The 16,508-nt window shown below is 37.0% G+C and overlaps 2 protein-coding genes across 2 annotated transcripts; both read left to right on the forward strand.

Annotated features, from left to right (window-relative positions):
- Positions 1–10,592: 10,592 nt before the first annotated feature.
- LOC114579541 (rop guanine nucleotide exchange factor 7-like) lies at positions 10,593–11,098 on the forward strand. Its single transcript, XM_028694413.1, has 2 exons — positions 10,593–10,867; positions 10,938–11,098. Exons 1-2 carry the CDS (start codon positions 10,621–10,623, stop codon positions 11,096–11,098), a joined length of 408 nt encoding a protein of 135 aa, XP_028550246.1. The 5' UTR covers positions 10,593–10,620.
- A 39-nt stretch (positions 11,099–11,137) lies between these two features.
- LOC110114823 (rop guanine nucleotide exchange factor 7) lies at positions 11,138–12,953 on the forward strand. The gene is made up of 5 exons (XM_028694431.1): positions 11,138–11,284; positions 11,473–11,547; positions 11,622–11,915; positions 11,987–12,340; positions 12,552–12,953. The coding sequence occupies exons 1-5, from the start codon at positions 11,186–11,188 to the stop codon at positions 12,951–12,953; spliced, it is 1,224 nt and encodes a 407-aa protein (XP_028550264.1). The 5' UTR covers positions 11,138–11,185.
- The last annotated feature ends 3,555 nt before the right edge of the window (positions 12,954–16,508 follow it).

Consider the following 16,508-nt stretch of genomic DNA (forward strand, 5'->3'; position numbering starts at 1 on the left):
ATGCCTTAGATTTTTATATATGTTGGGTTATTTTTTTGCCACATTTCTTAATTTGAAATTTTATATGTCATCATTCGATATAAGTAAAATATTAGATAGTTTAATTAAACTATTTATTAAATATGATTAAATTATAAATACTCAAGGTTGGTACATGTGTCACCAAATGTCAAAGCACCCTAAGATTGTGTCTAGCATTTGACAATTTAATGACAAATCCATGGAGCTATTGAAGGGTTATTATCTTCAGACAACCATCCTAATTTGACTGACCCAATCAGCCACGATAAATATGTAGATTTAGACAATACTTTATGGCCTCACATTTAAATCAATCTAACCCAATTGCTTTCCCATTTTAGACTTGAGCGTGAATATCTTAGTTAGTTCAACAAGTATAATTTGCAATGATTAGATTTAACCTTCGCTAAAGATGGTGGTTGGAACCAGTAGTATAATGATTAAAGGAGCAGGCAGGTGATTGTGCAGGATGTTACAGATTGTGTTAAATGAGGATTAAGAATTTGCTTTAAGGTAAAGCAAGCACTATGAATGTAAATAAGTTAAGATATTCTAATCCAAATTTGGAGGAAAAAAAAAAACAGCTACCATTGAAGTCATATACCAATTATTCTGAATAAAAATAAGTTAAGATATTCTAATCCAAATTTAATTTATAAAAATTTTTATTCAATGATTTTTGCATATATATAATACGTGATTAATTGATTATTATATTAATCTTAATATGAATTCAATAGATAGAAAACTTATTCTCAATCAGTAAAAGGTCCTTCAAATGCAGGGTTTTAAAAATGCCGGTGTTTGATTTGAAGCAAAAAGAATGAAAAGTAAAATTTTGAAGTATTTGGAATTCATCCTCTAGTTCAATTTGGATGTATTTGAAAATCGTTAGATTTGATCAAGTAAATTGTTTGTCTTTATCACCCTGGTTAAGGTGTAAGAAAATAACCCAACACACCAACTTGACCCGAGCCAATCCCAAAGAAATTGAGTTTGGGTTGGGTTTTTCAACCCATTTATTAAACGGGTTGTGTTCTGATTGACCTGTGAACCCATTTTTAATCTAAAATGACTTGTTTAATGTTTTGATGGTTGTGCCCCCGGGCCCCACATATAGGATCTACTGTTGAGTAGTAGATTTTTTTGAAATATTTTGAATAATGATTAAATTGATATTATTTTGTTTATCTTAATTTTGATGGCCAAAAAAATATAATTAGAATCATCATTCATTATTCCTAATAACATGGTATTAAATAAAATGTATTATATATCATAGATAACAATGCAGATATAGATACTTTTTTATTTGAAAATTATTATTATATAAATAATAATATTATCTGCATACAACTAAACTAAGATAATATTAAAAAAACTAATCTCTCCAATCTCAGTGTAGAATGGGGGTGGGGGGATGGGTTTGGGGGGTTCGGCCGAAAGGGGAGGAGGGAAGTTTGAATTGCTTCCAAAGAGGGAAAAGTGGGATTTTGTAGAATGGTAGAATCTTGCCATATTACAAAAAAAAAAGAAGACAGAGAGCATTTCACGGTAAAGGAAAAGGAAGCAGAGAGATAGGAAAAAGGTTTTTCTTTCGTAATTAATCTGGTAGTCGTATACAGTGAATATATATAGAAGTAATGATATAAAGAAAGTACATCATGGTCTAACGTTACAAAGGTTTAAACTAGTTATTGCTTGCCACGTGTACGGTATGTTAACAGCTCCCTTCAAACTGATGGCTGTGTAGTGACTGTGAGTTTGCTTGAATCTTTGTGTTGGTAGAGCCTTTGTAAGTATATCGGCGAGTTGATCATTTGTGCATATATGGTGAACGAAAATATGATTTTTCTAGATGCAGTCCCGAATGAAATGGTAGCGACTTCTATGTGTTTGGTGCGTGCGTGGAAGACGAGATTGTTTGCGAGGGCTATGGCGGACGTGTTGTCGCAGTAGACTGTGGTTGGTTGTTCTTATGGTGTGTGTAAGTCTTCCAAAATCCGTCTAAGCCATAGGATTTCAAATGCTTCGGTGGCTAAAGCGCGGTATTCAGCTTCGGTGGAAGATCGGTCTATTGTGCTTTGTTTCTTGACTTGCCACGAGATTGGTGATTGGCCAAGAAAATTGCAGAACCCGGATATGGAGGTTCGGTCATGTTGATTGCTCGCCCAGTCGGCTTCAACGTATCCCTATAAGGAGAGATTGTCTCGGGATAGAGGAATACCTGTTTGCGTGGTGCCGTGGATATACCGAAGTAACCTTTTGAGTGCTTCTTGATGGGTTTTGAGCGGTTTTTGCATGTGTTGACAAAGTTGTTGAACGGCGAATTGTATATCTGGTCGTGTTAGAGTGAGGTACTGAAGAGACCCAATGATTTGTCTGTATAGATGCGGGTTGTCATATGGTTCGGTGGAGTTGTTGTGTAGAGTGATTTTGCATGGGATTGGTGTGGAAACTGGATTTGATTCCGACATTCCGGCGCGTTCAATGATTTTCTTTGCGTATGTTTGCTGGTGGAGTATAATTCCGGAGTTCGTTTTGTACGTTTGAATGCCAAGGAATTGAGATAGGGGTCCTAGATTGCGCATCTGAAAGGTGTTGTGTAGGTTAGAAAGAAGTTTATTGATTTCGGTGGGAGAGTTACCTGTAAGAAGTATGTACGTAAATGAGGATATAGATTCGTGTAGATCCCAATTTGTAAGTTAACAGTGATTGATCCGAAGAGCTTATTTGGAAGCCGTAGGCAAGCAAGTGATTTGAAAGTGTAGCGTACCACTCCCGATGAGATTGTTTGAGGCCGTATAAGGCTTTCTTTAGGCGGCAGACGTAGTTCGGATGAAGCGTTGAAATCCAGGTGGTTGTTGCATGTAGACGATGTCAGAGAGAGTCCTGTGTAGGAAGGCGTTGGATATGTCTAGCTGGTGGATGATCCAGTTGTGATGTAGTGCCAGGATAATGAGGACATGTATAGTTGGCTTTTTTGCCACCAGAGTGAATATCTCGGTGTAGTCTACGTCGTACTCCTGAGTGTATCCTTTTTTCTACGAGTCAAGCTTTATGTCGTGATATGGTTCCGTCTGAGTTGTATTTAATGCATAACGTCCACTTGGATCCAAGAATGTTGAAGGAATGATTGGGAGGAACTAATTCCCACATGCCTTGGGATTGTAGTGCCTGAAATTCTTGGGACATTGCAGTGCGCCATTGTTCGAATTTGGCGGCTTGATTTTAGGTGGTAGGTTCGGTTGGTTGCAGTAGATGAGCCAGATCAAATATTTTCTTTGGTTTAGATTGTCCGCTTTTGAGTCTTGTGATCATGTGGTGTCTCGATGTGAGGGGTGGTTGATCGGATTCGGTGGGCTGGGTGGTATCTGCGGGCTGTGTGGTTGTATTGGTTCGGGTGACCGAGAGATCTTGAGAGAGTGGTGCGTTTGGTTGTGTGAGGTATAGGGTGAGGGAGGAGTGTCGCTTGTATTGGTTGATTGAGCATATGTTGAGTTGTGTTGTGAGCGAAGGGAAACATTGATTCATTGAAGATGACGAGAGTTGAGGTGTAGATTTTGTTTGTTAAGGGATCAAGGCATCAATAACCCTTTTGGGAGGTGGCGTACCCGATGAAGACGCACGGATGGGATACGGGAGAGAGTTTGTTTGTAGTGTAAGGTTCGAGCCACGGATAGTAGAGGCATCCGAAGACTCTGAAATAATTGTAGTACGATTGTTTGTCGAAGAGCAGTTCGTGAGGAGATTTAGATTGTGTGTTGGGAGAGGGGAGGCAGTTTATAAGCAGGTTTACGGTGAGGACGGTATCTACCCAGAAGCGATGTGGTAAGGATGCTTAAATTAGCAGAGTGCGAGCTGTCTCGATGAGGTGACGATGTTTGCGTTCGGCGACTCTATTCTGCGAAGGGGTATACGGGCAAGTAGTTTGATTAGTTAGGCCAGTGGTGCGACAGTAATGTAAGAATCTGTTATTTATGAATTCACTGCCGTTATCGGTACGAAGAGTACGAATTTTGATATTAAATTGACGATCTATAAAGTTTTGAAATTCAATAAATTTTGTAAAAACTTCAGACTTGTGCGTAATAGGAAAAATCCACGTAAATTTAGAGAATGAAAGAAATATAATATCTAAACCCAGTATTAGATACAATGGGAAACAAACCCCAGACATCCGAGTGAATGAGCAAGAACTGAGAGATGGTTACGGTGGTAGATCTCGAGGTGGGTAATCTGTGACTTTTAGACATTTTGCAAGAGTTGCATTCTATATGAGTGACGTGGATGTTGCTGTTGCGTTTGGAGATGGCGGCTAAGGTAGAAGCAGCTGGGTGGCCGAGCCATCTGTGCCAAAGATCTGGTATGTGTTGAATGGAGATTAGTGCTAGTTGTTTGGTGTGTTCGGCCGGACAGTTTGGGCCACGTAGCGGGTATAAGTCGTTAATAGATGGACCCGTGAGAAGACGGCGGTGGGTCTTTCGGTCATGTATTTCATAGCCGTGAGAAGAAAATATGATAATGCAGTCGTTGTCATGGGTTAGTTTATGCACCGATAGGAGGTTAAAAGAAAGATTAGGGAGAAGATTAAGATTCTTTAGTTTGAAGCTACCTGTTGGGGTTGGGAGTAGACCTTTACCGGTGTTATGGATCGGTAGCTGATGTCCGTTGCCGAGAACGACTTGGCTTGAGCCGATGTAGCTTTGAGGTTGGTGGATGGTGTTGGGGTCGGAGGTTAGATGGGATGAAGCTCCACTATCAAGAAACCACTCGGATGATGCGGATTGTGTTGGTGTTGTAAAGAGTGCCTGAGTGGGTTCGATGTTATAGTTTTCGTCGTGGCGATGCCAACACTTGATCACCGAGTGTCCGAACTTGCCGCATATTTGGCAAGCTATTGAGGGACGGTTTTGCTTATCTCCGCGGGATTGACTGGGGTTATTCTGTGGACGTGTATTGGGTCGTCCTCAGTGTTGAGATGTTCTGCCTCGACCTCTGCCGCGGCCGGCGGTGAGAGCCGTTTGATTCCTCGCAAGATTGTGTGTTTGAAGATCTTTGAGTGTTTCGTGTGCTAGATTAAGTTCTTCACTGCAAAGAAGAGTATAAAGTTCGTCAAGACTTACTGATCGCATATTTGTACAAATGGCCGTTTTGAAGGCTTGGTAGGTATTTGGTAATCCATTAATGTATAATGGATGACGTCCTCGACGTCGACTGGGGCTCCGGCGGCGGCTAGAGCGTCTACTTTAGATTTTACAATGAGAAGATATTGTGTCATGTTCTTATCTTTCATAGACAATAAGTGGAGTTCGTTCTTGAGATGAGCGATTCTGGAGCGCGTGCAAGATTGTAGCCGAATGTTCAAGGTGTGCCAGATTTCAGAACAGTGATCTATGGAGAGGACGTAGGGTAGAATCGCCGGAGAGATTACGGAGTATAGTGCTGTGGCGAGGTTTTGATCTATTGAAATCCAAGTGTTGTAGTTTGGATTCGGAATCTCATGCCCGGAGCTTGATGGAATCATGGGTGGCGGAGAGGAGGTGGTACCGGTCAAGAAGCCTTCGAAGCCGTTGGCATGAAAGAGTTTCTGTACTTGGGAACGCCATATGGAGTAATTTTCGGTAGTGAGGGTTTGGGCAGTGACATTCTTGATGCTGTTCATCAAGAATTTGAGAGAGGAGGGGATTTGAGATGATGAGAAAGCACCGTCGGTATGGGATATGTTTGCCTGAGTTGAGGAGGAGTTGGTGTCTGCGGAAGCCATTGCTGTTGTAGACATCAATAGTTGTTGATTGGAAAGATAACTGGAACTTCTGATACCATGTAGAATGATAGAATCTTGCCAGATTACAAAAGAAGAAAGAAGACAGAGAGCATTTCACGGTCAAGGAAAAGGAAGCAGAGAGATAGGATAAAGGTTTTTCATTCTTAATTAATCTGGTAGCCGTATACAGTGAATATATATAGAAGTAATGATATAAAGAAAGTACATCCTGGTCTAATGTTACAAAGGTTTAAACCAGTTATTGCTTGCCACGTGTACGGTATGTTAACAGATTTTAGGAAGTAATTTCCTAATCCCACTCTATGGGGGGCAGCGGCATCCAAGCTTTGGGGGGAGAATTTATGGAATAGATTTGGGGCTTCTAAATTTAGGTATTGAAATTAGGAAAGATTTTAATTAAGTCCTATTTGAATTTCAAATTCAAATTGAACTTAATTTAGGAATTTTCCTAAAATAGGTATCTTAAATTAGGAAAGAAATTTCAATTTCAAATTCCTTTGAGATTTGAAATTAAAACCTTTCCAAAATTAAGATGAGATACTTAAGGAATGAATCCAATGTGTGATTTGAATTTTGGAGGGAGGAAGTGCGAGATGAGGCCGGCGGCTTGGAGGACTTGGAAGGGGAAAAATTTGGTGGGGGTGGTGATGACGTTGAGTTGGTCGGGTGAGGGTGGAGAAGGAATTATGGTTACTCGGTGGCGAGTGAAAATTGCATGGTGACCAACGGCTTAAGGAGGTGGGAGGGGTTTCAAAACCGGCGGCTAATTGAGGGAGGAAATAGGAGAAACAAAAGAGAAGGTAAAACCACGAACCCGACCGTCTCCAAGATTGGTGGGTGATCTAAATTTCCCTCTCCTAAGGATTTTTCAATAGTTCTCTCCAAGGACTCTCAAACGCTCTCAAAACACACAAGTGCAAGAAATTTCTCATAATAATCATCCATCGCTTTTCAAAGAGAACATAGGGGCTATAAATAGCCTCGTACATAAGATTCAAAATAAAAAAGACAACAATGCCCTCATGGCTTACATACGACATCCCTTTAAGTGAGGGATAAAAAGGGAAAACAATTACAACATAGCTAATAATAAAAGGCAAATAACATAATAAAACAAATACATGACATAATCTCAAAATACATCGACGTGATTGTGGCCGTAGATCGTCGGCCGCACCTCTGATATACAATTCATGCTCTAATGTCCCCATCAGTTCACTAAGGCTAACTAGGTTGAGCCTAGGGCAGATCCTGAACCATGTTGATCCAGGTCCACTATGAGGGCAGTTGCATCCTCTCTGAAGTATGTCTAGCCTTGAGCCAATGTGAGGTAATGTGTTATTCTAGGGTGATCTTCTAGGCTACTCTATAGATTGGCCCAATTAGGTTAGGTTCTACAATATAATTCTGAATGACTATTAATAACATAAAAACTAATCATCTTAACCCCAAATGAGATCCAATCAGTCTTAAGTTTGACATATAAAGACGTTATAGTGCCAAAAAAGATATCAATATCATGTTATATTCTATGTGTTCATCAATATATCTAAAAGAAAGTAAAGTTATCTTCAGGCAACCATCCTAATTTGGCTGACCAAATAAGCTGTATCTATCAAACAAATTCACTACTAATTTGATGAACCAACTAAGCTTGCAAGTTTTTTCATGCAAAACTGACCCATCTACTAAATTCTATACAAATAGAAGAATTCCTGGTAATGAAGGCCAATCCATCAAACGTTAAGAGTTAAATATACTTCTAAAAAGATGATTTTGGTGATTGAAAATCGTATGATGTGGAGGAAAGTTTCCAACCTTAGCTAAAGATGGTGGTTGGAACCAGTAGTATAATGATTAAAGGAGCAGGCAGGTGATTGTGCAGGATGTTAGAGTTTTGTTAAATGGGATTAAGAATTTGCTTTAAGATAAAGCAAGTAGTATGCATGTAAATTTAATAGGGCTCAACAAACTTATCTGTATATTCCACTTAGCAAAGTTTGGTGGTTGTTTTAAGGTTTCGTTTGAGAAAATTTTCTTATTACTTTCACTTTTGAAAGTCATAAGAAAATTTTCTCAAACAAAGTCTGAATCAACACTCGAACAAGTTTAAATTCTACTTGAAAAATGGCCTCTGAATCAAACTTGATGTATTAGCCATTTATATTTAAATAAAAATTAACTCATTTTATTGACTCAAGTTCTACTCCAAATATGTATTTCTGCTATTAAAAAAAATAGTTCAAATATATTGTTGAGATTGTGAAAATCAAGTTTGAATTTTTCATATATGTGCACACAAAGCAGAAAGGTTTATGTGCTCAATTCCTTAAAATTGCATTAATGCAGCCAACATCAAAGTATGATTAGATGCAATCATGCAATTATTGTTATGTTTCTCATTTTTAACTCAATGATGAATAACGCAGCTTATCTTGGTATGTTGGTTGAGAATTTTAGCTATCAACTAAAATATCTTAGATTTGAGTCTTGCGGGTGTAATAAAGACATACACATACATATTATTCTAAATAAAAATAAGTTAAGATATTCTAATCCAAATTTAATCTGTAAAATTTTTATTCGATGATTTTTGCATATATATAATACGTGATTAATTAATTATTATATTAATCTTAATATGGATTCAATACATAAAAAACTTATTCTCAATCAGTAAAAGGTCCTTTAAATGCCGGTGTTTGATTTGAAGCAAAAAAAATGAAAAAGTAAAAATTTGAAGTATTTGGAATTCATCCTCTAGTTCAATTTGAATGTATTTGAAAATCGTTAGATTTGATCAAGTAAATTGTTTGTCTTTATCATCCTGGTTAAGGGTGTAAAAAAATAACCCAACACACCAACTTGACCCGAGCCAATCCCAAAAAATTTGAGTTTGGGTTGGGTTTTTTCAACCCATTTATTAAACGGGTTGTGTTCTGATTGACCTCTGAACCCATTTTTAATCTAAAATGACTTGTTTAATGTTTTGATGGTTGTGCCCCCGGACCCCACATATAGGATCTACTCTTGAGTAGTAGATTTTTTTGAAATATTTTGAATAATGATTAAATTGATATTATTTTGTTTATCTTAATTTTGATGGCCAAAAAAATATAATTAGAATCATCATTCATTATTCCTAATAACATGGTATTAAATAAAATGTATTATATATCATAGATAACAATGCAGATATAGATACTTTTTTATTTGAAAATTATTATTATATAAATAATAATATTATCTGCATACAACTAAACTAAGATAATATTAAAAAAACTAATCTCTCCAATCTCAGTGTAGAATTAAAATTTGAAATTACTTCACCTCTTTCAATAAAAATGACAGAGCTGTGATATTGAGAAGAGCTTTTCTAATCATCAAAAAAATTTACAAAATAAAAATATTAGAGACCCATTTATTAAATTAATTAATCAAAATAAAAAGAATGCAATTTTTTTTATTTTTCGACATAATCAAATAATAATATTATTTTAGGCAGCTGAGTACTTTGGCTCAATTATAAGATTGAAGCGAATAATTTCATGATATTCATTATTTATATTTCCATTGAATTTAAAAAAAAAATTAAAAATAATTTTTTTGTATTTTTAATTTTTATTAAATTTAATTTCAAACACTTATTAAAAAATTAGGTCAATATATTAAGATAATTTTTTTATCAGAATAAATTTTAAATTTATGTTTAGATGGATCCATATAATATAAATTATTTAAATAATATGTTTTTTAAAATAATTTTAAAATATTTTAAAATCTATTATTATATTTTAGTCGGTTCTATCTTGACATAAATATTTTGTTTAATTGATAGCTTAAACTTCAAATTGAAGGATAAAATTCATAAAAGTGAACAATATACTAGTACCCGATCAATTATTTTTGTGGATGAATCACAACCGTCCGTTCAAGATAGCACAGTTTGTGATTGCTTCGCCAGCTCCCGATGTCCAAAAGGCTGGCACTCTGTTCCTTCACAGCAAAGGCCTCCTTTTTTTTTCTGTAGCCTTTGAAACCTCCATTATTTTACCTATTTGATTTCCACTCTGAAATTTGCAACGACCTAACGTTTTTTTTTTTTTTTTTTTTTTTCTTTTTTTATTACTGATCGGCCCTAAATATTTAAAAAAAAAGTACTACTTTTTTTCGCTTTCTCGCAATTTTTCCGACATTCAGAAAGTGAAGGAAAGGACGGAGCAGATATAGAGAAAGAAAAAAAAAAATCTTTCTAAAAGTCGCGTTGTGAGAATCAGAGGGGAAGACAGCCTTGCCTGTAATCATTCATGGCATAAATGGCTAATTTTTATAAGGGAACATAGCAGAAGTGGATTAATACATCTTCATAAACTTATTATTATTTATTTTAAAAATAATTTAGTATGTTAATGTGATTTCTAAAGTTCAATGGAATATAATTCAAAATCAAAAGGTTTGAATTTCAGCTCGCTCGAATTCTTGCTCGACTCCATATGCATACGCAAAATAGACCATGTAGTTGAGTATAAATTTTCCTACAAAAGTTTGCCGGCTTACGCCACCTTCCCATTTTAAAAACGAAGACTTCTCTCTTACAGAGATGGTCCTCTGCTCATGGACTGGACAAGGGAACCCAGAGAGCACTGACTCCACCTTTTAGCTGCACCCCATTTTCTCTCCTGGTTAGCTTCAGGTTCTTTCAGAAGCTTTGTTTTTCCGTTATGATTTTGTCGTGAAGAAAACTTTTTGGGAGAGGGTAGTGCTGCTTTGGGTTCGGTCTATTCTTTCTGTTATTGAAATTGCCACACAACATGGAGAGCTTGGTGCAGAAAGATGAGATCTTTGGTGAAGAAGAAGAAGAAGAAGAAGAAGAAGGCCGGGTAAGTAGTTGCGGCTGTGAAGTTTCCTCACCCGAAGATGCTGGAAGTTGCAGTAATGGTGGCTGTGAGGGATCCTTGAAGCAGGAAAAATCACTGGGATGGCCATTGCAGAATACCTCTCTGTCAGATCCAGTGAATGAATGCGTTCAAATTGAAAAGATGAAGCCAAAGGTTTCAGGTGCTCGATCTACAATCTTTCGCTCACTCACTCTTATATTGATGGTGATTTATGGTTTATATTTTGGCAGAAATTGAGATGATGAAAGAGAGGTTTGCAAAATTGTTGCTTGGAGAAGACATGTCAGGGTGCGGAAAGGGTGTATGCACTGCATTGGCGATTTCAAATGCCATTACAAATCTCAGTGGTAACTTGAAGGTTCACACACTATTTGATATTTCAGATTATTGACTAAGATAATTTATTTTCTTTGCTTCTGTAGCTACAATTTTTGGACAGTTATGGAGGTTGGAACCAATACCATCTGAGAAGAAATCCATGTGGAGAAGAGAGATGGAATGGCTTCTTTGTATTAGTGATCACATAGTTGAGTTGACACCATCATTGCAAACATTTCCTGATGGAAGCAAGCTGGAGGTATTTGGTCTTCTTCTTCCAATCTTTTCTTCAAATTATAAAAAATTCTTCTTTTCTGTTGAATTTACTTTCTTGCTTCATTTTTCTCTAAGCCACTTGGTTTAACCTACAAGCATGAAAAGCTCCTATTTAATAATTTCATTCCTTCCAAATTTCCTTTGTCATGATTTGTTTATACTTTCATGCAGGTCATGACTTGCAGGCAACGGTCTGATCTATATATTAATCTTCCAGCATTACGGAAACTCGATAATATGCTACTTGTGAGATCATTTTACCTTTTACCACCAATTTGAGCAACTATGTAAACTGTTCTAATCAAACTGTACTATCGTAGGAACTATTGGATGGTTTCAGAAACCCGGAATTCTGGTACGTTGATCAAGGTATATTAGCCTCAGATACTGATGGCTCAGCTTCCTTTCGAAAGCTTACTCTTCCTTTTCAAGAAGAGAAATGGTGGCTACCGGTGCCTCGTGTTCCTCCTGGTGGAATCCCAGATACTACCAGAAAGGAATTGCAAAACAATCGCGAATGCACTAACCAAATCCTGAAAGCTGCAATGGCTATCAATAACAATGCCTTGGCTGAAATGGAGATCCCTGATTCATACCTTGATTCTCTTCCGAAGGTATGTATTTCTGTAATCATCCATGCCAGTGTTTGGCTATGAACATTTTTGCATCTAATCTTTGAGAGCAGAATGGAAGGGCCAGCCTTGGTGATGTAATATACCGTCACATCACCTCCGAACAATTCTCTCCTGATTGCCTCCTGGCTTGCCTTGACCTTTCTTCCGAGCACCAAGCTCTAGAGATTGCGAACCGTGTCGAAGCAACAACATATCTATGGCGTCGAAGAACTACTGCACGACCTATGAACTCAACATGTTCCAAAAATAAACCATCTTGGGGTATGATAAAAGACATGATTGTAGACATAGACAAAAGAGAGCTTCTCGCAGGTAGAGCTGAGAGCCTTTTGCTGAGTTTGAAGCAAAGGTTCCCTGCTCTCACACAAACAACGCTAGACATGACCAAAATTCAATACAACAAGGTTTTGAATTAATGCCTTTTCTCCTCTTTCCATGGACAAATTATTAGATATTCGGATTTCTTACTGTCTACAGTAAAAGCGTAGTTACTGTAACAGCTGCACTTTGACTGTGTTTTTACAGTAGACGCACCTAATAATTTCTGGTTTCCATGTAAATGTGTTTCAGCTTCTTATATGCCTTAATGAAATTCTCTCTCTTTTTTTTTTACAGGATGTCGGAAAGTCTATCTTAGAAAGCTATTCTAGAGTTTTAGAGAGCCTTGCATTTAACATCATTGCACGTATCGATGATCTACTTTATGCCGATGATATGGCTAAGTATTCTGATCAGTTCTCATCTGCTCCTGCAGCCAACATTGCTTCTCATAACAGAGTCCCATTTTCTTGCTCAGGAACTCAATATGCAACTCCAAGTTTCTCTCCTTCTCTACTTGTTAGCCCTGCAAGAGAGGAAAGGTCACCCTTCAACCGCAAGGCTGTTAACCTTGGAGTCGGTGTGAAGAAAGTTTTGATAGACTACCTTGGCCTGGAAGTTAAGGCCAAAAACAGCAGGAACTTGCTCGATGTGTCGCGGCCAATCCTAAGCATGAACCAGAAAACCCATAAGAATTAGGTGAGCTTCTGAGCTTGGCAGAAGTTGGGGCTTAAATTTGTGTCCATATTGCGTGGTTTTTTGATGATTAGTGCACTTTGATGTGCTACATTGTTCCATTCTTATTCATTTTCTCGTTGTGCTTTTAAGTTTTATGGCATATAAAATCTTGGGTGCGCTACTATTCTATAAGACTTTCATAGCTAAATGCTGTATAGTTCTCGTTATGATCATTAGTATTGTTCAAACTATTTGGGATTGGCTAAATTTTTTATGGTTCTACTGCAGCTAACAAAGCCCATATTTGAACAAAATAATGTGCTTCTCATTGTTAGAAAAATTGTTAATGAAATGTTCTGATGCAGCAAACTGGTGAGAGAATATTTTTGTAGTCCATTCAAGGAGACCAAACCTCGAAGGTCATAATGAATAATAATGATGAAAGAATTGTTCTTATTATAATAATCTTTTTTTGGGACATTTAGGTCATTTAAGGCAAATTCACAAACACAATACATACACAAAGACTCAAACTCAAAATCTCTTAGTTGGAAGCCTAAGTTCCCAACCAACACACTAAGATGAGTTGTGTGTATAAAAAAGATTGTTAATGACTACTCTCCACATACATATGTTAACTTCCATTGGACTCATGTTTTCAATAAAAACCCTCTTCAATAAATTATAACATCTTTGTTAAGCTCAAACTGTTTAATTTGATTGATCTTATTATGAGTCAAATTAGGTAATGATCAGCTAAGAATAAAATCAAAGCTTGTTGTATATCCCTAAATAATGGTAATTCATTAGGGAGCTCATAAAGATAAATATCTTGAAAACTAGCCAATACTTGCTTAACATCATCATGCAAAGCCATAATCTGAAAATCACCAGTTTCTTATTAGTTTTGAAAGCATATGTATTAGCTATTCTAAAACAAATAACAATTAAATCATACAATTAAGGTGTGCCCAAAATATCATCAATAATATCCATATGCAACACATCATACAAAATTTTATCAATATAGATAGTTAACTGAATAGGAACTTTACACCTTTGATGGCCAATCTATCATATTATATGATCATGAATGTGCTTCAAATTTCAAATTCATTGTGGGCTCTGAATATTCATACCCCTTTCTTATATTATTATTATTATTATTATTATTATTATTATTATTATTATTATTATTATTATTATTATTATTACTTTTTTATTTTTTTTATTTTTTTGTCGTCGAGGAGAGTTTTAACGCTTAAGTTCTTAAGCAAATTTTTAGAATGCATATTGGGTTTTATATAAGACATTGCCCAGAGATTTCACCCTCATTTTACGAGGACTTTAGGATCTAAGTTCAAGTTTCCTATAGGCGCAAGTCTCTATATTTAATTATCCCTCAGCTCCTAGTGACGAACGATAACTTTCGATTAAGGCTAGTCGTAAAAAAGATACGTTGTATCCGGTGTATAGTAGTAGCAGAGTTTTGATATTTAAAATTTAACATCTAAAATTAAAAATTCAGCAACTTACACTTAAAGCGGATGGTAGGAGAAATGATGGTGGACTCGATAAAGATCCTTTGGTTCCATCATCCTGGGTCATCAAGATCCCTAGTCTACTTTAGTCAGAGGAGGTAGTCGACCCAACCTAACCGAAGGATCCTTGTCAGCAGTGATAGGATGCTTCATTGAAGGTTTCCTTGTAGACTTACGATGGATGTTTTCTTAAGGAGATAAATTTGAAGCCATCTTGGCTAATAGAGGGCTTTGTGCCTTATCAGTCATATCCTATTGATTTATTACTCAAAAAATTAGGGGAACATATAGGCTCAAACCATAACTGTAATTTAGTGGTACCAATTAATGATAAAAAAAATCCAATTAGAGGGTCTCAATCATAACCGTTTACATATGGTGCGATTTAGCGGCGAAATCACTGGTTAGAAGACATACACCATATCTTTACTGATAATAGATAATTTCAAAATGAATACTAATGATATTCTCGACTAGACATTCGCTCTTCGTGAGTTGAAATGATTTTCTAGCTTGTTCACCTCGACAAACTATTGCAGAGGGTGGATAGGTACGTTGTTTGTAAGCGCTTTGGTGTTTATTCCAATTTTAAACATTAATATCGTTCATGAATACAAAAAAGTCAATTGAATGCATTTTATGAGAATTTGGAGGCATTTTAAATGTTTGGAAAGATAAAATCCCCTTCAAATGAGATTTTCTATCATTACGGTCATCATCAGGATGACTTTATTGTCACTACATATGCTTGTATTTTATAGGAATTTAGGAGGCATTTTGAATATTTGGGGTCCCTTTCGATTGAGATTTTCTATCAACACGATCATCATCAAAGTAATTATGGGTAAGTTTGCTTCATCAGTTGAACCTAAAGGTATAAACGAGCTGATTATTGACACTATCGAACTCAACTCGTTAGTTAGAAAGCCGACTTGAACTTGAGCTTGAGGTTGAGTGTAGCTCTAACATAAAAGGCGAACTCGAACTGGAGCTCGTCCCACTATATATAAGCTCGTGCCAACTCATAAGCCTTGCGAAGATTCGAGTCCCACAGTCGTCTGCCTCCATGTCCGAGTTTTGTAGTCCACACGAGCGCATCGTTGAACGTGTCCAAGTGTCGTTGTCCAAAACAAGCGCATTTGAGTCCTACAATTCCACTTTTGTTGTCCTCCCAGCATCTCTCGCATTTAGGAAAAATCATGTGGTTTATTCAAGTTCGGTCCCCTAATTTGTTCAAATTCAATTCCTTATGATTTTAGTTATGTTCCATGTCAGTCAAAATTCTAGCATCATCCCAACGTCTCGCTTATTTAGAAGAATTTTGGGGAGTCTTAACCTGCCCACCACATCAAGAAAGGCATGTACGTTTGGTGTCAGGTGACACCACAGCTGTTGTCTGTAAGCACAGCAATGTAGATATATCCCACATCAGCTAACTGTATTCACTACAGCTCAAAGCTTATAAATACATCTGTAATCAGTTTCTAAACTTAATAAGATAATTCATACTGTTTCTTTAACTCTGCATTCGCTCTCCTCTCTGTGCTCCTTCTTCCTCTCCAATTACTCTAACATGGTATCAAGAAGCTAGATGGGGGATCAAGATTCTTCATCATCTCTCCCTCCCGCATCCACAATGGCAAACACCACGGTCACCGCAGAACTTGTTCTTCCGCCAACGCTCAAATTCATCATCTCAAATATCAAGAACCTGCTTCCTTACACACTTACCTCCGACAATTACGCTCTATGGCGATCGCAAATTTTTCAGCATATCTCGGCTAACGGATACGCTGCTCACCTCTCCGGCACCACCACCCCTCCGCCAGATCAAAATTCAGTCGAGTACGCTCAATGGCGTCTCATTGACAGCAACATCGTTTCGGCTTTATTCTTGACGATTTCGCCTGCAATCCTTCCGTATGTCATCACCTACTCCACCGCTAATGAAGTCTGGAATGCCTTGGAAAAACGACTTCAATCCTCGAGTCGCTCGCGCATCATACAACTCAAGAACGAATTGCATAACGTTCAA

The sequence above is a fragment of the Dendrobium catenatum genome, unplaced genomic scaffold, assembly GCF_001605985.2.
Source record: "Dendrobium catenatum unplaced genomic scaffold, ASM160598v2 fragScaff_scaffold_484, whole genome shotgun sequence".
Classification (NCBI taxonomy): Eukaryota; Viridiplantae; Streptophyta; class Magnoliopsida; order Asparagales; family Orchidaceae; genus Dendrobium; species Dendrobium catenatum.